Consider the following 22226-nt stretch of genomic DNA (forward strand, 5'->3'; position numbering starts at 1 on the left):
TTGTAGGTAGTTGTAGAGAGTGGTAAGGTCCCCCCTGAGTCTCCTCTTTTCCAGGCTGAACACCCCCAGCTCCCTCAGCCTCTCCTCATCAGACTTTCTCTCCAGCCCCCTCCCCAGTCTGGTTGCTCTCCTCTGGACCTGCTCCAGCACCTCAATATCCTTCCTGAAGTGAGGGGCCCAGAGCTGCACACAGTGCTCCAGGTGAGGCCTCACCAGTGCCGAGCACAGGGCAGAATTCCATCCCTGTTCCTGCTGGCCACACCGTTCCTGATCCAGGCCAAGATGCCATTGGCCTTCCCTGCCCCCTGGGCACACTGCTGGCTCATGTTCAGCTGCTGTCACCCAGCACTGTCAGGTCCCTCTCTGCCAGGCTGCCCTCCAACCACTCATCCCCCAGCCTGTAACCTGCATAAGGTTACCATGGCCAGAGTGCAGGACCCAGCACTTGGCCTTGTTGAATCTCATACCACTGGCCTCAGCCCACTGACCCAGCCTGGTCAGGTCCCTCTGCAGCATCCTCCTACCCTCCAGGAGCTCCAAACTCCCTCCCAACTCAGTGTCATCCACAGATTTACTAAGGGTTGACTTGATCCCCTCATCCAGGTCACTGATAAAGATGTTGAACAGCACTGGGCCCAGTACTGATCCCTGGAGGCCGCCACTGGTCAGCAGCCACCAACTGGATGTGGCACCATCCACAACCACTCTCTGTGCCTGCTCACCCAGCCAGTTTTTGATCCTGATAATTAGCAGGTAGACAGAAGCCTTTGACTTTCAGTTAGTCAATTTAGGGCAAACTCCTCACAAAACACACACAGCTTGCAGTGTCAAGAACTATTAGGGGTCCAAGGAGCCCAAGCTTTTACTTCACATCTCCTCACACTCTACCTTCATAACAAGAGCAAAGCCAAAGAGGAGTAACCTGCAGCTGCTCCTGCAGACCAGGAGTGGATCAGGAGGCACAGATGACTGTGATTACCATTTTCTCCTTTGAGGATGTTACAGGTTGAATTGGATCCCCCCCAATGACTTTTTCTTACATTTTTAAATCTGCTGCAGAGAGCAAACCTCAGAATTTGGAATTAAAAATGGAATTGTGTTTGCAAAAGAAATCCAATGTAGCAGCCCAAAAGGCAATAAATATATACAGGGCGTATGTATATATATACACACACACACACAGAGCATAGCAGCACAGGACTCCCCCTGTACCTTCGATTCAGCTCCTTGTCCCCTCTTTGGGGACAAAGGGCCCCAGGGAAGCTTGGCCACCCCCTGCCCCTTGTACCTTTTACAGAAGACAATCAGAAAAAGGCCTAAGGTCAGAAGGAAGATAGCACAGCCTGAATCCCAGAAGCAGAGCCAGCAGCAACGAGACCAAACAAACTCTGCTGGGAGATATAAAGCTCTCAATACACCAATGGAATTATATTAACCTATCTACTGTTATTATTCTGCACCCAATCCCTTCATTATTTATCTTATACTGAGAAGCCTCTAGAAATTCCTATTTATAACTAGTATCCAAGCTAGGCACTAGCTCAAAACTACTACAGAGCAAAACCAACACACAGTGCTGTCAGCATAATTATCTCATCAGATCCAGATGATATTCACACAGTACTAGCTACTGTCTGGGGTGCATCAAGAGAAGTGTGTCCAGCAGGGCCAGGGAGGTTCTTCTGGCCCTCTACTCTGCCCTGGTGAGACCACACCTGCAATACTGTGTCCAGTTTTGGGTTCCCCAGTTCAAGAGAGACAGAGACCTGCTGGAGAGAGTCCAACAGAGAGCCACGAGGATGCTTAGGGGACTTGAGCATCTCCCCTGGGAAGAGAGACTGAGAGCCCTGGGGATGTTTAGACTGGAGAAGACTGAGAGAGGATCTGATTAATGTCTATAATAAATATCTGAGGGGTGGGTGTCAAGTGGAGGGGGCCAAGCTCTTCTCAGTGGTGCACAGTAATAAGACAAGGAACAACAAGTACAAGCTTGAACATAAGAAGATTTCACCTCAACATGAGGAGAAACTTCTTCACAGTGAGGGTGATGCAGCACTGGAGCAGGCTGCCCAGAGAGGTTATGGAGTCTCCTCTGGAGACTTTCAAAACCTGCCTGGATGCATTCCTGTGCAGACTGCCCTGGGTGACCCTGCTTTTGGCAGGGGGGTTGCACTCAATGATCTCTCAAGGTCCCTTCCAAGCTCTAATGTCCTATGACACTGACATGTTACTCGAGAGACTTGGCAAAGCGGCTTCCCCCCATCTGTTGAAGAAGCTTCTAGGTCTTTCTTGCTCTTTGGGGCTAGAACAAAGCTCTGACCCCAGCCAAGATGTCCTTTCTGAATCAAGCAGACTTACCCCAACCTCTGCAGCAGCAGGCCTCATGCGGCTCCTCTTCTCTACCAACACTTTTAACAGAAAGGCAAAAGAAACTAAATGATAATCAAAGGAAACTAAAATTTGCTTCCAGAGAGGCTGGAAAGGTCTGAACAGGACAGGGCATGAAAGGTGAGTGATCTGAGGCCAGTGGCAATTAGAAGGAAACAAGGGGCAGCTGAGCTGGAACTCTGGGAGGGGAATGACCCCAGCTGACAGTTAATTAGAAGATCAGATAACCATATAAGGTGGACTTTTAACACCACCCCCCCAGTGCACACACACAGGTGCTGCTGGAAAAATAACATACAGAGGATAACTGGGTTTTTTTATGATGTGAATTCATGGCAGCATTCAGCACCTGCTCATTAGAGCCAGTCCTCAGTGCCCAGCAAAAACATTTGGCAGTTTGAAATTTGTGCTCACATATAATTACTATGCTGGATTCCCTCCCTTCAACCAGAGCAGGCAAAGAACTGCAGGGTAATTTCTGGCACAAAGACAGGCAGCACCTCAAGCCACCACTGTATGCTACTATGACAACACAGGAGGAACAAAAATGACTGCTTGCTTCTCTACCACTCCCCTAAACTGAAGCCTTTCCCCACTGACACTCATTTGGCTATCTCCCCTGATTTGATGAGCAGATTAAAGTGAGACTTTCTTAGTTCCTCTTTAATCATCTCAAAGACTGCCAGAGTAAAACTGAAGTCAGACAAATGATCAATGGTGAAAAGGAAAATACTATTTCCTCAGCAGAACAGTCATGTTCTAAATCTCACATCAGACCTCAGTGTTTTTAGACATTTTCATTTGATTTTCTTTCTTACTCCATGCAAACAATGCATTGCCTGAGGCAAAGACCAGCTGCATGATGTCCAACACAGGGCTTGTTGAGCTCTCTTAAGGACAATGTGATAGGAGGACTTTACAGGTATCTCATGACCGAGTGCTTGCACTCCAATGACCACACCAGTGTTCAGAATGACCTCTCCAGCCACCACTTTGTAATCCAGTTGAGCAGTATCAGCTCCACGTGCAGGTTCTGTCAGATTCACAGCAAGGATGACTACAATAAAGTGCCTACAAGCAGCAGGCTGCAGGAATGAAGGATGTCAGAGCGGCCTCCCAGTATCTGAAGGGGACCTACGTGAAAGCTGGGGAGGGACTTTTTAGGGTGTCAGGTAGGGATAGGACTGGGGGGAATGGATCCAAGCTAGAGGAGGGGAGATTTAGATTAGAACTTAGGAAGAAATTCTTCACTATCAGGGTGGTGAGACACTGGAAGAGGTTGCCCAGGGAGGTGGAAGAAGCCTCACCCCTGGAGGTGTTTAAGGCCAGGCTGGATGTGGCTCTGAGCAACCTGATGTGTGAGGAGTCCCTGCCCATGGCAGGGGGGCTGGAACTAGATGATCCCTGAGGTCCCTTCCAACCCTGACTATTCTATGATTGTGTGAAATCAACACAGACAAGAAACAAAGATTCCAGTCCATAGTTCTGAGAACAAGAAGTTGCTTAGGCTGAGACCTTGAAACACCCAGTTAGGAATTACTGTTTTCATTCACAGGGTAGAAAAAGCGATCTTCCGGTTTTCCTGGCACAAGAGTTAGAAATGTTTTGTGCCAGAGGAAAAGGAAAACAAATGTATCAGCATATGATTAGCTGCAGCACTCTCAAGAGTACAGAGGGGTAACACCTACCTTGACTAAGGAATTATTTTCCAAGGACTATGTTAGGTCTCAGTGAAATGTGTTTGCTACCTATCAGCAATGTTAAAAGTGTTAGAGGCAGCTGCAGAGAAGGCATTTGGAAGACTCCTCACTTCATCTGAAGTGGCTGTTCTGAAGTCAGAACAGGTATAAATGAATTTTCTCACTTTAAGCAACCTTTCATGATGGTTAAACATTGTGAAATGCCCCAGAGTGTTCAAGTCATTTCTATTAAACATTCAAAACCTCTGCTGTTAAGGCCTGGTGAAATACAGGCTTTTAAAGATAATTCCAAGGAGTTATTCTCTCCTTCAGGAAGCTCTTTAGTGATCCTGCAATGGAACTACTGTCCAATTTCTTACAGCAGCAGCCAGCCTGGCTCAGAGGTTAGCAGGTGTGCTGCCTGGTGGGGATGTCACAAAGACAATCACAGAATGTTAGGGGCTGGAAGGGACCTCAAAAGCTCATCCAGTCCCAGCCCCCTGCCAGGGCAGGATCACCTCGAGCAGGTCACACAGGAATGCATCCAGGCGAGGTTTGAGTATCTCCAGAGAAGGAGACTCCACAGCCCCCTGGGCAGCCTGTTCCAGTGTTCTGTCACCCTCACAGGGAAATATTTTCCTCCTGTTTCCATGGAACTTCCTCTGCCTCAACTTCCACCATTGCCCCTTGTGTTGTCATTGGGCATCACCCAGCAGAGCCTGGCTCCATCCTCTGGGCACTCACCCTGCACATCTTGATAACCATGAATGAGGTCACTTCTCAGGCTCCTCTGCTCCAAGCTAAAGAGCCCTCAGCTCCCTCAGTCTTCCACTCCTTTAACCATTTTTGTGGCTCTGCACTGGACTCTTTCAAGCAGTTCCCTGAGGTCCTTCCTGAACTGAGGGGCCCAGAACTGGGCACAGTATTTCAGAGGCAGCCGCACCAGGGCAGAGTAGAGGGGGAGGAGAGCCTCTCTCCATCTACTAACCACAAGCCTTCTAATCCACCCCAGGATGCCATTGGCCTTCTTGGCCACCAGAGCACATTGCTAGCTCATGGTCAACCTCCCATCCACTAGGACCCCCAGGTCCTTCTCCCCTTCACTGCTCTCCAGCAGGTCAGTCCCAACCTATCCTGCTCCATGGTGTTGTTCTTTCACAGGTGCAAGACTCTACCCTTGCCCTTACTAAATTTCATTCAATTTCTCCCTGCCCAATTCTCCATCCTGTCTAAGTCTGGCTGAAAGGCAGCACAACCCTCCTGTGTCAGCCACTCCTCCCCATCTGGTGTCATCAGGAAACCTGCTGACAGTGCCCTCATCCAGATCATTGATTGAATAGTACTGGTCCCACTACTGACCTCTGAGGAACTCCACTAGATATAGGCCTACAACTAGACTCAATATTCAGAGTTACAATCAGAAGCTCTGCAGTCAAGACAACACCTTGCTACTGCTCTCCAACTTGGAGGGAGGGAGGGAGAGGGGAGAACAGAGAAAGGAAAGAGAAAAGGGAAGAGAAAAAGAGCAACAGAAACAGTCAGCTTCAGTTCCAGACACTTCTCCTCTAGACTGTTCTGGTTTTTCACCAGCTTGTGCTCTTTAAAACTAAAGAGAACTTGGAATTGTAGTCAGGAATTGCATTAAGAAGAGAAAAAGCCACCCTTCTGGGGAAAAAACATTTCATGTTTAGCAGTTGCCCAAGATTGGCATCACGTCTTTATCTGCTTCCAGTTCCCATTCTCTTTATAGACGCTGCTATTACTCCTCCTTGTCAAAAGCAACATAAAAGCCTGTACATAACAGAAAGTCCTCTTACAGTACCTAAGTGCTACATCAAAAAGCTTCTCAGCAAGAACTAATGTGTCCTCCCACAGAATAGCATTACACCAATAAGAGCAATGCAGCTTCACTTTCTGTTGTGCCTCCTTCCTTGTGAGTGTAGGGGAAATGCAAAGGCTGGAGGAGAAGGAAAGGTCGCACGGTTTTGAGTTGGGGGGTCTGATTTTTTTGTTGGTTAGGTTTTTGTCTGAACTACTACCAGCCTTACAAGCCTCAAACTGGTTCCCATCTCTCAGATTCTTTCACAGAATCATAGAATTGTTTAGGTTGGAAAAGACCTTTTCCAGATCACAGAGTCCAAGCACTAACCCAGCACTGCCAAGCCCACCACTACGCCATGTCCCTCAGCACCACATCCACACAGCTTTTAAATAGCCACTTTCCTGAGCAGCTTGTTTCAGGGCTTGACAACCTTTCAGGAAATAAATGTTCCCCCATATCCAATCTAAACCTCTCCTGGCTCAGCCCAAGGCTGTTTCATCTTGTCTTATCACCTGTCACTTGGAAGAAAAGAGACTGACCCCTACCTGGCTCCAGCCTCCTTTCAGGTAGTTGTAGAGAGCTAGGAGGTCTCCCCTCTGCCTCATTTTCTGCAGGTTTTTTTTCTGTTTCCTCAGCCATTTTGTACTCTAGACCCTTCATCAGCTTCTCTGCCTTTCTTTAGCCATGCTCCAGCCCTGTCTTTCTTGCAGTGAGGGGCCCCAAACTGCACACTACTGGAGGTACAGCCTCATCAGTGCTAAGCACAGAGGGACAGAACCACAGAATCACAGAAACTTTCAGGTTGGAAAAGAGCCTGAGGATCACCAAGTCCAACCCAGAACCCTACTCTACAGGGTTCACCCCTAAACCACAGCCCCAAGCACCACATCCAAACCACTTTTAAACACACCCAGGCTTGGTGACTCCACCACCTCCCTGGGCAGCACGTTCCAACGCCTGACCACTCTTGATGGGAAAAAATTCTTCCTACTGTCCAGTCTAAACCTCCCCAGTCACAGCTTGATGCCATTCCCTCTTGTTCTATCACTAATGACCTGTGAGAAGAGACCAGCACCAACCTCTCTACAATGTCCTTTCAGGTAGTTGTAGAGAGCCATGAGGTCTCCCCTCAGCCTCCTCTTTTTCAAACTAACCATCCCCAGCTCCTTCAGTTGCTCTTCATCCGAGTTATTCTCCAGGCCCTTCCCCAGCTTCCTTGCCCTCCTCTGCACTGGCTCCAGCACCTCCACATCTCTCTTGGATTGAGGTGCCCAAAACTGAACACAATACTCAAAGGTGTGGCCTCACCAGAGCTCAGTACAAGGGGAAAATCTCCTCCCTGCTCCTGCTGGACAAGCCAGGATGCCTTTGGCTTTCTTGGCTACCTGGGCACACTGCTGGCTCATGTTCATTTGCTTGTCCATTAGAACCCCCAGGTCCCTTTCTGCCAGGCAGTTTTCCAGCCACACTGCCCCCTGAATCTGTAGTGTTGCTTGGGGCTTGTTGTGACCCAAGTGCAGGACCAGGCCTGCTCCTCTGGCCACCTGTTGCCAATACATGCCAGGATGTCACTGGCCTTCTTGGCCACTTGGGCACACTGCTGTCTTGTCAACAGTCAGACTGCTGTTGGCCAGCACCTTTAGGTCCTTTCCTGCAAGCACCTTTTCAGCTGCTCCTCCCCATGCCTGTAGAATTGCAGGAGGCTGTGAGATGCATTACTGAGATGACCTCATATCTTCTTAGGTAGAGCTCAACTACAAATCAGAGAGGGGGGATAGATAGATAGATAGATAGATAGATAGATAGATAGATAGATAGATAGATAGATAGATAGATGGATAGAGCTGTCAGAAAGGCTTTCAATTCTTGGAGCAGCCTCATGTTGAGAAGTTAGCGGTCAGTGAAACATTGAGAATGCCAATGCTGGGTCACTGCCTTCTACTGACACCTCATTTTAAGGCAGATAATGCAGTCCACTCCTATAAAGAAAGACACTGGAGTGAGAATCTCTTTGAGCAGGATGACCATAGCATGACAAAAATCTGGTGGTTCCAGAAGGCTATCAGGCAAGCACAGCCAAGACATTCCAGATTGTAGAGCCCACAGAAAACAGCGACAGAACCACATCCAGGCACCTCTGAGACACTAGGCTGCGTGACAAAGTGCTCACTTGGAGATGGGTTGACTTGGGACAGGTGAAGTGAGAGAAAAAAAGAGAAAAAAAATGCAAGAAAGAAAGCAAGTTCCTAGTCAGCAGAACTAATGCAGTTCTAACAGGCCATGGAGTCTCAGGTCCCCACTCGGAAGATGACCTTTTCTCCAGCACTCAGACAACAAAGCCACAGAACACAAATGCTGATAAACCAACCTCAGCTTTACAAAATCAGTTTCTGTGAGGATAAAAGAACAAAAGACATGACCTTTCCTTTTACTATTAAACAAACCCAAACCACTCTACTGAAGTCTTCTTTCTGAACATAAGTTATTGGCTGACCTTTCTTCTGCTGCTGCAGGATGCAAAGCGGTTGGGCAAGCATTTAAGCTCTTCTGTTCTTCCTAAACCAGTTTTGTCTCCCCACAGAGGAGAAAAACCTGCACACCTTTCCTAACCTCAGCACAGGAGGCTCTGCAGGAACACCACAGATCTGCATCATTTCCCTCAAAGCTGGGTCAAAGGCCACCCAGGCTGGCAAGGCCCAAGGGATGGTGATGAAACAGGAGTGGGTAGTAGAGTGAGGGGGCCCAGAGGCCAAAAGCAGTACAGGCTGGGGTGTGAGTGGCCACCCAAACCTGCCCTGCACCTCCTCAGGATCCTACAGTGCACAAGCTCCAGGACCTAGCCTGTGCAGTGAAAAGAATTAAACTGAGATATGCTTATGGGATATCTCTTTCCTCAACTTAGAATCACAGAATCATTCTAGTGAGAAAAGCCCTTTAAGATCATTGAGTCCAACCATTCTCTAACCCTGCTTAGAGTCTGGTGCTAAACCATGGCACTCAGCACCACATCTTCATATCTTTTAAACAATTCTATGGATAGGGATTCAGCCACCTCCCTGGGCAGCCTGTGCCAGGGTTTGAGAACCCTTGCATGGAAGAAGTTTCTTTTAACACCCAGTCTAAACCTCCCCTGGTGCAACACTGAGCTGTTAGATCAGATACTCACACCATCTTGTATGCTGTTCTCGAAGAACCAGAAGCACAAAACACCTTTCCTGAAATGCCCCTCTCCTGGGGGATTGCCACAAGGTGAGGTGTGGAGCACTCACTGCATTCTCTACACAAAACAAACAGCATGGATTCCAAGTGTAATATAAAGTACAGCTAATTACATAATTAATGTAATGACAGACGAAGCATCCTTCTACCTGGCGTTTCTCTCTTGTGGGGCCAGTGCCCAAGTGATGTTCAACAGATGGATGTTGGGATAACTGCAAGACAGGTTCATTCACTGAAAACAGAAATGTGTTATTGTTTCCCATCCTTCTAATCCCAAGAGCCATCTGTGGGTAAGATATTTCATTTGATGGGGGGGGGGAAGCAGCATATGCCCTTGTGTGTGTGTGTGTAAATACATAACCAGAGATGCATTCGTTCATGCAGCTGCCATCCACCTGTTACACCACTGTCAGTAAGGCACTGCTCATGCACCATCCCTTGGAACAGACCTGCAGTAATCTTGGCTGGCTGGAAATGAAGAACTATGTCCTGAGAGAGTCAAATCACTTTATTGTGAGATCCCCAGGCAGAGGAATAACTCCCTTGCTTCTGGAAGGGGACTGGTTTATTACAGTCAATATTGTCATTTCTATCTTGGTTTGGGTTTCCATCCTCCTATTTTTCATTTTATCACTACAAAATTGCCAGTGGCATCAAACAGAAGCACTCTGACAGCTCCCAGGGGCAGGAGAGCAGCTATGCACAACAAAACAGACTCTTGGGAAGAACTCTTTGAACTCAGGGAGACAGGAGAACAGCAGGACTGAGAAGTGTATCTCCTGACTACCAAATCAAAAGTGCTCAAAACCCAGGAGCTGAATTCTGGCCCCAAGGCAGTATGGAAGGGCCAGTCTTTTGCAAAAGGAAACCACCCTAGAGAAGATGGGAGGGCATACCATCTCTGCATGGGTGAGCAGAGGTGCACAGGAGGTCATGCCTACGACACTGCTGATTTCATGGCCCACCTGGCTGTTGCTTCTAATAGCTAGGAGAGCCCTGAACAAGAGTCATAGGGTACTGTGAAAGGGCAGGGTACTGACAAAGCAGTCTTCTTCTGGATAAAGAGGGAAAAGGTTGCCATGGCAACCCTGAAGCTTATCACCTGCACATAACATCTACCTGCAAGGGCTGTCTTGGAAGTTGAGGCTTTGCCTGCCTCCTGCTAGAGATCTCTGAAACTGCTTGAGAGAGCCCAGTGCAGAGCCACAAAGGTGCTGAAGGCAGTGGAACATCTCCCTGCTGAGGGCAGGCTGAAGGAGCTGGGGCTCTTTAGCTTGGAGCAGAGGAGCCTGAGGGGTGACCTCATTCCCGTTTATGAAGATGTGCAGGGCAATGTCAGGAGGATGGAGCCAGGCTCTGCTCAGGGATGTCCAATGACAGGACAAGGGGCAGTGGGTGCAAGCTGGAGCAGAGGAGGTTCCACAGGAACAGAAGGGAAATTGTTTTCCCTGTGAGGGTGCCAGGGCCCTGGAGGAGGCTGCCCAGAGATTCAGCTGTATCCCACTCTTCAAGCCTAGAATTTCTAACACACCAGACTACACACCAACTTCTAGCAGCGGGGTGGAAGCAAACAGATTCATATGTGGGGTGCCTTTTCAAATGAGAAAGCAAATTCATAGGATCACAGAATGTTAAGGGTTAGAAGGGACCTCTGGAGATCATCAAGCCCAAACCCCTGCCAGAGCAGGACCAGAGAATCCACATGGCTCTGGAAAGTCTCCAGAGAAGGAGACTCCTCAACCCCTCTGGGCAGCCTGCTCCAGTGCTCTGTGACCCTCACAATGAAGAAGTTCCTCCTCATGTTGAGGTGGAACCTCCTGTGCTGTAGTTCATATCCACTGCCCCTTGTCCTATCACAGGGTGCAAGTGAGCAGAGCCTGTCCCCTCCCTCTTGAAACCCAGCCCTCAGATATTTATAGACATTGATTAAATCCCCTCTCAGTCTTCTCCTCTCCAGACTCAACAGCCCCAAGGCTCTCAGCCTCTCCTCATCAGGCAGTGCTCCAGTCCCTTCATCATCCTTGTAGCCCTCCCTTGGACTCTCTCTAGCAGATCCCTGTCCCTCCTAAACTGGGGAGCCCAAAACTGGATGCAGTATTCCAGGTATGGCCTCAGCAAGGCAGAGTAGAGGGGGAGGAGAACCTCCCTGGATCTGCTGGACACACTTCTCTTAATGCACCCCAGGATCCCATTGGCCCACTTGGCCACAGGGGCACATTGCTGACCCATGGAAAACTTGTCCACCAGGACTCCCAGGTCCTTCTCCACAGGGCTGCTCTCTAGCATATCATTACAAACTTGCATTTGCCAGAAAAAAACCCCAATCAATAGAAAAGTCAGAGAATCAAAAGCTTCATCAAAATTGCCCCCCAGATTCAGGTGAGAGATAGCTTATCTTGTCTGAGGACACAGGATGAACATGGCCTCTAGGACAGTCCCATCCAGCCCTGTTCTCTATTCATTTCTGGTAATCTTTCTCCTTTTCATGCACACACCTGAGCTTGTGCTAGGCTTAGGATTTTTTGCTTCCAGTACAGATATCAGTAAAGCACATTTTGTTTCCTTAAGTCATGTCCAGAGAGCATTGCCCTGTAAGCAAGGAGAAGTGTTTGTAAAGAATGTCCTGCAGTCAATAGCTGGCAGCAGCAGCAGGACACAGCAGGAAAACCTTCCCTCAGAGAGTGATAAGGTCGTTTTACCGGGCACCCAAACAGCAGATGTTACTTCTTAAAGAATCATAGGATCACAGAATTGTTAGGGTTGGAAGGGACCTCAAGGATCGTCCAGTTCCAACCCCCCTGCCACGGGCAGGGACACCTCACACTACAGCAGGTTGATCACAGCCACATCCAGCCTGGCCTTAAAAACCTCCAGGGATGAGGCTTCCACCACCTCCCTGGGTAACCTGTTCCAGTGTCTCACCACCCTCATGCTGAAGAACTTCTTCCTGACATCCAATCTCAATCTAACTATTTCTAGGTTTTTTTCCATTCCCCCCAGTCCTGTCACTCCCTGACACCCTAAAAAGTCCCTCCCCAGCTTTCTGGTAGCCCCCTTCAGATACTGGAAGGCCATAATAAGGTCTCCTTGCAGCCTTCTCTTCTCCAGACTGAATAGCCCCAAATCCCTCAGTCTGTCCTTACAGCAGTGGCAAGTCTCTGGAGATGGTGCAGCTGCTGGTGGAAGATGGTTGGATGCCCCAAGGGTGTTTTTATTACTGATTTTGGTTGACCTTAAGCTCTTTTGACACCCATGGCTTTGTGTCCAGCCATACATGGAAGCACAACAGCTTTGATAAAGCACCTATCCCACATCCAGCCCAGAAGGGGTTCAGAAACTAACTATTCTTCTGCTTACCTCTCTGTCCCACAGGTGAGGTCTCACCAGAGCAGAGTAGAGGGGGAGAATTACCTCTCTTGCCCTGCTGGCTGTGCTTCTCTTGATGCAGCCCAGGATGTGATTGGCTTTTGGGGCTGCCAGTGCACACTGCTGGCTCATGCTGAGCTTCTCATCCCCCAGCACCCCCAAGTCCTTTTCTTCAGGGCTGCCCTCAAGCCAGTCCCTGCCCAGCCTGTATTGGTGCTTGGGATTGCTCTTGTTAAACTGAGAAGATAAACCCCATCCATGCTATCTCAGTTTGAAGCTGCAGAAGGGAATGTCTCTCCCAAACAGCACATTGCAGCACACAGCTCAGTATTAGTGCAGGAACCCACAGCCAGTGTGTCTCTAACGGCCATGAAGGGCTGCTGACTCAGCTCTGCCTTCTTTCACACTGTGCAGAGGCAGAGAAATTAATACTCTTCAAAACCAGAACATAATTCCCTTCCCAGCAACTAAAGAAGCATCACAGGTAGAACAGGAATCTCTGGGGAAACTCCACACCACACAACACATTAAACACTATCACAGACCTGGCAAAGGAACATTTGATGAGTGCTGACTCCCACAGGCTGAAGGAGTTTTATAGAGCAGTGGATGTGCTTTATCTTGATTTCAGTAAAGCATTTGACACCATCTCCCACAGCATCCTCACAGCTAAACTGAGGCAGTGTGCTCTGGATGATCAGGGGGTGAGGTGGATGGGAGCTGGTTGAAGGAAAGAAGTCAGAGAGTTGGGGTCAATGGGACAGAGTCTAGTTGGAGACCTGAGTCTAGTGGAGTCCCTCAGGGGTCAGTACTGGGACCAGTACTGTTCAGTATATTCATCAATCACCTGGAGAGGGGCACAGAGAGACTGCCAGCAGGTTTGCTGATGACACCAAACTGGGAGGAGTGGCTGACACAGGAGGGTTGTGCTGCCTTTCAGCCAGACTCAGACAGGATGAAGAGCTGGGCAGAGAGAAACTGGATGAAATTCAACAAGGGCAAGGGTAGAGTCTTGCACCTGGGAAAGTACAACCCCATGGAGCAGGATAGGCTGGGGACAGACCTGTGGGAGAGCAGTGAAGGGAAAAAGGACCTGGGGGTCCTAGTGGATGGGAAGTTGACCATGAGCCAGCAATGTGCTCTTGTGGCCAAGAAGGCCAATGCCATTCTGGGCTGGATTAGGAGGGCTGTGGTTGGTAGGTGGAGAGAGGTTCTCCTCCCCCTCTACTTTGCCCTGGTGAGGCTGCATCTGGAATACTGTGCCCAGTTTTGGGCCCCTCAGTTCAGGAAGGACTCAGGGAACTGCTTGAAAGAGGCCAGGGCAGAGCCACAAAAACTATAAGGGAGTGGAATATCTTCCTTATAAGGAGAGACTGAGGGAGCTGAGGGTCTTTACCTTGGAGAGGAGGAGAGTAAGGGGTGACCTCATTCATGTTTATAAAGACATGCAGGGTGAGTGCCAGGAGGATGGAGCCAGGCTCTGCTGGGTGATGCCCAATGACAGCACAAGGGGCAATGGTGGAAGTTGAGGCAGAGGAAGTTCCATGGAAACAGGAGGAAAAATTTTTTCCCTGTGAGGGTGACAGAACACTGGAACAGGCTGCCCAGGGGGCTGTGGAGTCTCCTGTGGAGATATTCAAAACCTGCCTGGATGTGTTCCTGTGTGATCCTGTGTAGGTGATCCTGCTCTGGCAGGGGGCTTGGACTGGATGAGCTTTTGAGGTCCCTTCCAGCCCCTGGCCTTCTGTGATTCTGTAAATTTAGTCAGGGAAAGTAGGTTCTTGGATGAGGGAAGCAATAAGAATCAAAGCCTCCAGATCTGAGGAAAAGCAACTGCATAAAATTCTGCATGTTTAGAACACAGATTCACTTAAAGTCATGGAAACTACCAGAAAAGAACCTGATGTATTTGGAACCTGTGAGGGGGGAAAAATCAATAAAAATCTGTCACTCAGCTGCCCAAAGTGTTTCTAGTCAAGAGAAAGAAAAAAAGGTAGAAATCCAACTATTTCCCCACCATAAGCAGGTCTTCACAGAAAGATAGTCCATGAATCTTGCAACCTTAAAGCTAAGTCAGAGAGCCATGGTAGGCTGATTTATTAGAACTCTTTTTTTCCCCACTGCCATATGAATAAAGGCCAAACAAAGAGACATATTCAGAGCATCTTGATCTGATTCCTACCCTTCCATCAACTCCCAGAGGCACCTGCAGCTCGCCACAGGTCAGAGCTGAAACTGTGCCCATTTTGGCCTTCATAAAAGCATGCAAAGCCTTAGAAGCCAGCACCAGTATCAAGATGTGGTCTGCACAGTGCCACAGTGCAGTCCTTCCACCTGACCTAAAATAGAATAGAATGGTTCATAGAATGGGTTGGGTTGGAAGGGACCTTAAAGGTCGTCCAGTTCCAGTCCCCTGCCATGGGCAGGGACACCTCCCACTAGCCCAGGTTGCTCAAGGTCCCATCCAACCTGGCCTTGAACAAGCTCCAGGGAGGGGGCATCCACAACCTTCTTGGGCAACCTGTTCCAGTGTCTCACCATCCTCACTGCCAAGAATTTCTTCCCAATATCCAGTTTAAATCTCCCTTCTTCCAGCTCAAAGCCCCGTGCCCCTCCCTCCAAGCCCACACTCCAAACGTGTTCTTAAAGAGCTATTTCCTTCAGAGCCAGAACAATGACTGTTTGCATATGCTCTTAAGCAGAAGGGAGAGAACTACAAACCACACATTTCTGTCTGTCGCAAACAAAGCCTTAAGTCACTGCATTCAAGCACAGCATGCCCTTTGATTGCAAACACCTCGAGAGAACCCAAACAAGACTGTGGCAGCAGTGCAGGATCTATTGTAATGCCTTCAGACATGACATGTGTGTTAAGAAAACAAACTCAGACAGGCTGAAAAAAAAAGAGAAAAAAAAACCCCAACCACCAAACCACAACATTTTTATGTCCCCCATAATGTGCATTCAGCATAAAGTATGTCAGAATTCCTATTCAGAACCCAGAGATAGCTGACACCTCCCAGATGAATTTAAATGCAGGATCTCAGCCTAACCCCGCCTTCCAACACAGTCATTCAAACCACAATGCATTAAGCACTGATAATTCTGAAAAGGCTTCTCAAAGAATGCAGACAGTTACAGGAGACCAGGCAACCACTGACAGAACAAGAGGACACAGTCTCAAGCTGTGCCAGGGGAGGTTGAGGCTAGATGTGAGGAAGAAATTCTTCACAGAGAGGCTGGCCCTTGGAATGGGCTGCCCAGGGAGGTGGTGGAGTCACCATCCCAGGAAGTGTTTAAAAACAGCCTGGATGAGGCACTCAGTGCCATGGTTTAGTTGACTAGATGGTGTTGGGTGATAGGACTTGATGATCTCAAAGGTCTTTTCCAACCTAGATAATTCTGTGTTTCTGTGAGATTTATCCTCTCACAAAAAGAGAAGTTGATTCTAAACCTGAACGCACAAAGGTTGTATTTGGTATCACCTTTAGACAGGACAGCCAAGTTCACACAGTAAGCAGGGAAACAGCTCTGCCCAAATTCCTTCCATCTGGTTGATTTTTATAGGCTCTCATTTTCACAGAATCAAAGAATCACAGAATGCTAGAGTTTGGAAGGGACCTCCAGAGATCATCCAGTCCAACCCCCCTGCCAAAGCAGGATCACCCAGGGTAGTCTGCACAGGAATGCATCCAGGCAGGTTTGAAAGCCTCCAGAGAAGGAGACTCCACAACTGCTCTGGGCAGCCTGTTCCAGTGCTGCATCACCCTCACTGTAAAGAAGTTTCTCCTCATGCTGAGGTGAAAACTTCTATGTTCGAGATTGTATCCATTGTTCCTTGTCTTATTACTGCACACCAGTGAAAAGAGATTGGATCCCTGCCCTTGACACCCACCCCTCATGATCTTTAAGAAACAATTATTCAGAAACAGAATGGGTGAACCTCTTCAGTGCTTCACCAGATTTCTGCTCCCTCATGCCTGTGTCAAGGCTCCTCACAACCACTAAGCACTTCCAAACACATATCCATTGTTCTTTGCCTTATTACTGTGCACCACCCAAAAGAGATCGACCCAAAAGATCTTGCCCCCCTCCACTGGACACCTACCCCTCAAATATTTGTTATAGGCATTGATCAGATCCCCTCTCAGTCTTCTCTTCTCCAGACTAAACAGCCCCAGGTCTCTGTCTCTCTTCACAGGAGAGGTGCTCAAGTCCCCTAATCTGTCCTCATGGTTCTCTGTTGGACTCTCTACAGCAGGTCTCTGTCTCTCATGAACTGGGGAGGCCAAAACTGGACACAGTACTGTAGGTATGGTCTCACCAGGACAGAGCAGAGGGGCAGGAGAACCTCCCCACACCTGTTGGACACACTTTTCTTGATGCCTCCCAGGATCCCATTTGCTCTCTTGGCCACAAGGGCACAATGCTGTCCCATGCAGAACTTGCTGTCCAACAGCACTCCAAGGTCTTTCTCCATGGAGCTGCTTTCCAGCAGGGCAGCCCCTAACCTGTCCTGGTGCCTGTTGTTATTCCTCCCCAGATGCAGGACCCTGCATTTGTCTTTATTGAACTTCATGAGGTTTGCCTGCACCCAGCTCTCAGCCTGTCCAGATCTCTGACAGGTGTCAGCCATGCCCCCAGTCTTGTGTCATCAGGAACTTGCTGAGGGTACTCTCAATCCCCTCATCCAGGTCATTGATAAAGCTACTGAATAAAATTGGGCCCAGTTCTGATTTTAATTTCTTTGCCCTGCCTGTAACTGTTAAAGAAAGGAACCAGTCAGCTATTTTGGTCTCAGCAGGACTCTTCCACTGAAGGGCCTACCCTTAGGTATTTTACAGAATGGAAATTCATTCTGAATGCAGCACAAAGACACCAAAAGTAAGGAATCCTTTTTCACAGTTTTATAGCTACTGCCAAGAGTCTGCCTAAACCCAGAAAATGATGGGCAAGAAATCAGTAATATTTACCCCTCTGTTTTAACCATAAACAGCCCTTTGAGATTCCAGTTCCTTTGGAAAAAAAGAACATAAGACACCCTGCCTAACCTAGGCAGAGAAGATGATTGACCTATCACCACGTAGTGAATGACAGCAGGAGACTCTTACCTGTTCAAGAGTGAGCCTTAAATATGTCCCCTCCCCCTGCTTCCTTTTCAAAAGGTTCTCTGTCTGTAATAAGTGGCTCTTCACGTTGTGTGCAGCCAGCAAACAGTGCCTTTGGACCACAGCAAAGAGCAGTTTGCAATAAATGTGACAAAAAAGCATCTTCTTTGCTCCATTATCTTAATCCAATGAAGTCTCATAGATTCATGGGACAGTTTGGGTTGGAAGACACCATAAAGATCATCTACTTCCAATCCTCCTGTCTTGGGCAGTTACACCTTCCACTAGATCACATTGCTCAAGGCCTCGTCCAATCTGGCCTTGAACACCTCTAGGTGAGGTGGAATCCTGTAGTTCATCCAAAGCAGTTCCACAACCCTGCTTTTCCAGTGCCCAGATTTAAACACTTGTATTTTTCCAGAAACACACTGTGTTGCCTCTCTCTGTAAAAAGAAACCAACCACCAGCCCAAACACTTTTGGGTTTAGGCTGGGCTAGTGAAAGCTCAGAGCTCCTACACAGGCAGGAGAGGAAGCTACAGCACAAAAAAATGCAGAGCTCCTGAAAAACAAACTGCAGCCAGTGGGAAGGTTTAGTCAGCTTGTATATGAATGATGTCCAGATGTGGACACCTAGGGATTTCCTCCACACAGAACTGACTGAGATCAAAAGGTTTATATGGTTCTTTGCACAATACCATAGCAAAGATCATGTTATTCCCATGGACAGATTAGATCTGGAAGTTCCAGTGTTTGCACTCAGCTCCTAACAGCAAATATTGCCAGACTTAACTTTGCTATCAAGGGGGATCACGGCTATCAGGGGTGAGGCAAAACCTGAGGTACTCAATGCCTTCTTTGCCTCAGTCTTTAAGCCCAAACAATGTCCCAGGATTGGAAATGGGTTGTGCCAGGGGAGGATTAGAATGGACATCAAGGGAAAACTGTGGTGAGGAGGTGGTGGAGTCACAACCCTTGGAGGTGTAGATGTGGCACTCCAGGGCAGGGTTTAGTGGCCATGGCAGTTGGGCTATGGTTGGGCTCGATGAGCACCAAGAGGATGGAGCCAGGCTCTGCTGGGTGATGCCCAGTGACAGCACAAGAGGCAGTGCTGGAAGCTGAGGCAGTGCTGGAAGCTGAGGCAGAGGAAGTTCCATGGGAACGTGAGGAAAACAATTTTTCCCTGTGAGGGTGACAGAGCACAGGAACAGGCTGCCCAGGGGGGCTGTGGAGTCTCCCTCTCTGGAGATATCCAGAACTCGCCTGGGTGTGTTCCTGTGTGAGCTGCTGTAGGTGATCCTGCTCTGGCAGGGGGCTTGGACCGGATGATCTCTGGAGGGCCCTTCCAGCCCCTGAATTTCTGTGACTCTGTGACCTCAAAGGTCCTTTGCAGCCAGAGTGATTCTATGACCGGGCTGCGAGCCCCCCAAGGCCTGTGCCCTGCAGGAGATGGGCAGGGCTGGGCGGCGTGGAGAGACTCCCCTCACCTGGAGCGCTGCGCCTCGCTGCGTGTCGCTGCGCGTCGCTGCGGGGCTCCGCCGCTTCCCCGCCTGCGGCCCGGCTGACGCCCTGCCCTCCTCCTCCGCCCGCCCAGAGGCAGCGCGTGGACAGCCCTGCCCTGCCCTGCCGGCCCGCCAGGGGGCGCCCGCAGTCACTGCCGCGGCTGCTCTGGCTCAGGGCGCCCGGCGCGGGGGTGACGCAATTCGAGCGCGCCGCCGCAGTGCATGCCGGGGCGGTGGTGGCGGGACCATGGCGAGCGACTTCTATCTCCGCTACTACGTGGGGCATAAGGGCAAGTTCGGCCACGAGTTTCTCGAGTTCGAGTTCCGGCCCGACGGTGAGGGGCGAAGGGGGACCGGCGGAGGGGGGGAGCGGGGGCGCCGATGCACAGTCCCGGGAGGGTGCGGGGCCGGGCCGGGCCGTGGCGGAGCTGTGCCTGTCTGGCCCTGCCTTGGCGGCGGCTTAAACCGCGTCGTCTGTTGTGCAGGGAAGCTGCGCTACGCCAACAACAGCAACTACAAGAACGACGTGATGATCCGAAAGGAGGTAAGGGCCGCCTAAGGCGGCGGTACCGGTCGGCTGGCGGGGGAGCGCCTGTGCCGGCGTGCGCCCAGAGTGGGTGCCGTGTCGGCAGTGGGCAACGCGAAGCAGTCGTGCGATGATTTGTGCACGCCGAGAGGCCGGGGCAGCGCGCTGGGGAGCGCCAGGGCTTGCGTTGTCACGTTGGATTATTGCTCGTAGGCTTACGTGCATAAAAGCGTGATGGAGGAGCTGAAGAGGATCATCGACGACAGTGAGATCACAAAAGAAGATGATGCTCTGTGGCCTCCCCCCGACAGAGTTGGTCGACAGGTTGGTGTGCAGTATCTCTTCTAACTGCTGCTCTGATTCTTGAAGTTAGCTGACAAGAAGCATAACTGAACTACTTCGAGTCAGTATTGTTTCTTGCCAAGAGGGAAACAAACACTGCTTGAAAACATGGCAGCTCAGTGCTGAGAGTTTGTGACTCACAGACTGCTGTGTTTAACACCTTTGTAGCACAGCTGCAAAAGCCATCAGCTCAGTAGTTCTGCCACCAATGCCATAAAGCAGTGGTTTGACTTTCTGCCATCTTTCCTTTTCAGGAGCTTGAAATCGTCATCGGTGATGAGCACATCTCCTTTACCACGTCCAAAATCGGTTCCCTCATTGATGTCAATCAGTCCAAGTAGGTCCCCTGCATTTCTTAGGTGGCTGTTGTTTTCACCTAGCAGTCTGTAGTAGAACTTGCTATTTGATTGCCAGCTATTTGTGTCTGATACTGCTTCAAAGCACACGCCAGTTCTTGGGGGCACAAGGACTCTGCCTTCTGGTGTAAGGCACCAGAAGCTTTCAGGCTGTGTCATTACACACAGTGCTTTCAAACTTGCCCAGCAGCTGACCTTGCTGTAGGAAGCCCTGGTAGGTGTAGTCAGAGCCTGAGCTCACCTGTCACTGGCCTCTCCACACCACTGTCTCTGGGAGAACCAAGACTTCCTTATGACTTCTCCATGGAACAACAATTTGTCCTTGTGGCCAAGAGAGCCAATGGTATCCTGGGGTGCATCAAGAGCAGTGTGGCCAGCAGGTCTAGGGAAGTTCTTCTCCCCCTCTACTCTGCCCTGCTGACACCACACCTGGAATACTGTGTCCAGTTTTGGGCTCCCCAGTTCAAGAAAGACACAGAGAGAATCCATCTCCCCTATGAAGAGAGACTGAGAGCCCTGGGGCTGTTTAGTCTGGAGAAGAGAAAGCCAAAAGGGGATCTGATCTATGTCTATCAATATCTGAGGGGTGGGTGTCCAGTGGAGGGGGCTCTTTTAGGCGGTGCACAAGGAATAACACAAGGAACAGGTAGAAGCTTGAACATAGATGATTTCACTTCAGCAAGAAGAGAAACTTCTTTACAGGGAGTGTGATGGAGCAATGGAACAGGCTGTCCAGAGGGGTTGTGCTGTCTCCTTCTCTGGAGACTTTCCAAACCCACCTGGATGCATTCCTGTGTGGACTACCCTGGGTGATCCTGCTGTAGCAGGGGGGGTTGGACTGCATGTTCTCTGGAGGTCCCTTCCAACCTCTAATGCACTGTGATACTGTGATTTCACCTAAGCTGACCTGAGAGTCAAGTTTTGTGAATTTAGGGTGATGTGATAAAAACGAACATTCTGTTTGTAAATGTCCAAACTTGGAGCACAGGCTATTTTAGCAATTAATGCAGAATTAAACAAACCCATTAATGTCAGAGATTACCTCTGAGAAGCCTCCCTACAGTCCCTGTGTTTGGGTTTTCTCTAACAGGTTAGTTCTGTAAGCTGCTCGTAGAGCATCAGTCTAACTTTTATTTCTCGTCCTTCTGTTCTGCGTTGCAGGGATCCAGAAGGCTTGAGAGTGTTCTACTACCTGGTGCAGGACCTGAAGTGTCTAGTCTTCAGCCTTATTGGACTACACTTCAAGATTAAGCCAATTTAATGCAAATAAACTGAAATTTGTATGCCAGTGTCTGTATGGAGGGCGGGGTGGGGGTGGGGCAGGATGCTGTTTTAACTCCTCACTGGTTTTGTCCTGAAGCTTTTATGTATCTTAACTTTTGTATTATTTATTTTTTTACAGACTGTCAGTGACTGTCTTATAAAAACAAATCTGACCAACGTGTTAATTCAGAGTTCTAGTGATTAACTGACTTCCTAACACTTCTTAGATCACGGTAGACTCGGGGTCTGTTACTTCACTTGCATCACGCAAAGCTGTGTTGCCACTCCCTGTGCAGGAGTAGAACATAGAATTAGCTGACTCCCTGAACTGAAACATTTGTTACTATCCTGAGTGGGATGTTCTGTTGTACAGCTCAGATCTGCCCAACAGCTGTTGCTCTGCACCTAACTGTTCCCAGCACCTGCTGCTGTGCCTTCCCCTTTACCTTCAGAACAGGAGGAGATAACTTGCTTCCCAGGAGCCATGCAGAATCTTCACTGATGCTCCCATCCAGCTTTAGGGAGTCTGAAATTAAAAGCAATACAGAATGTATTTATGTATTGGTTGGACTTGCTGTAGAAAAGGCACAGGGGGGCGTACTGGAAAGGAGAATGCTGGTGGGGTGTGTGGTAGACAAGGAAAGAGAACAAGGGGA

At 49.2% G+C, this 22226-nt stretch overlaps 1 protein-coding gene across 1 annotated transcript; it reads left to right on the top strand.

Moving 5' to 3' along the window:
* The first annotated feature begins 19302 nt into the window (after positions 1-19302).
* Positions 19303-21648, top strand: LOC104307047 (protein mago nashi homolog). The gene is made up of 5 exons (XM_054165278.1): positions 19303-19418; positions 19569-19627; positions 19823-19933; positions 20206-20288; positions 21469-21648. The coding sequence occupies exons 1-5, from the start codon at positions 19331-19333 to the stop codon at positions 21566-21568; spliced, it is 441 nt and encodes a 146-aa protein (XP_054021253.1). The 5' UTR covers positions 19303-19330; the 3' UTR covers positions 21569-21648.
* Positions 21649-22226: the final 578 nt, after the last annotated feature.

This window comes from Dryobates pubescens, chromosome 11 (genome assembly GCF_014839835.1).
Source record: "Dryobates pubescens isolate bDryPub1 chromosome 11, bDryPub1.pri, whole genome shotgun sequence".
In the NCBI taxonomy this organism is placed as follows: domain Eukaryota; kingdom Metazoa; phylum Chordata; class Aves; order Piciformes; family Picidae; genus Dryobates; species Dryobates pubescens.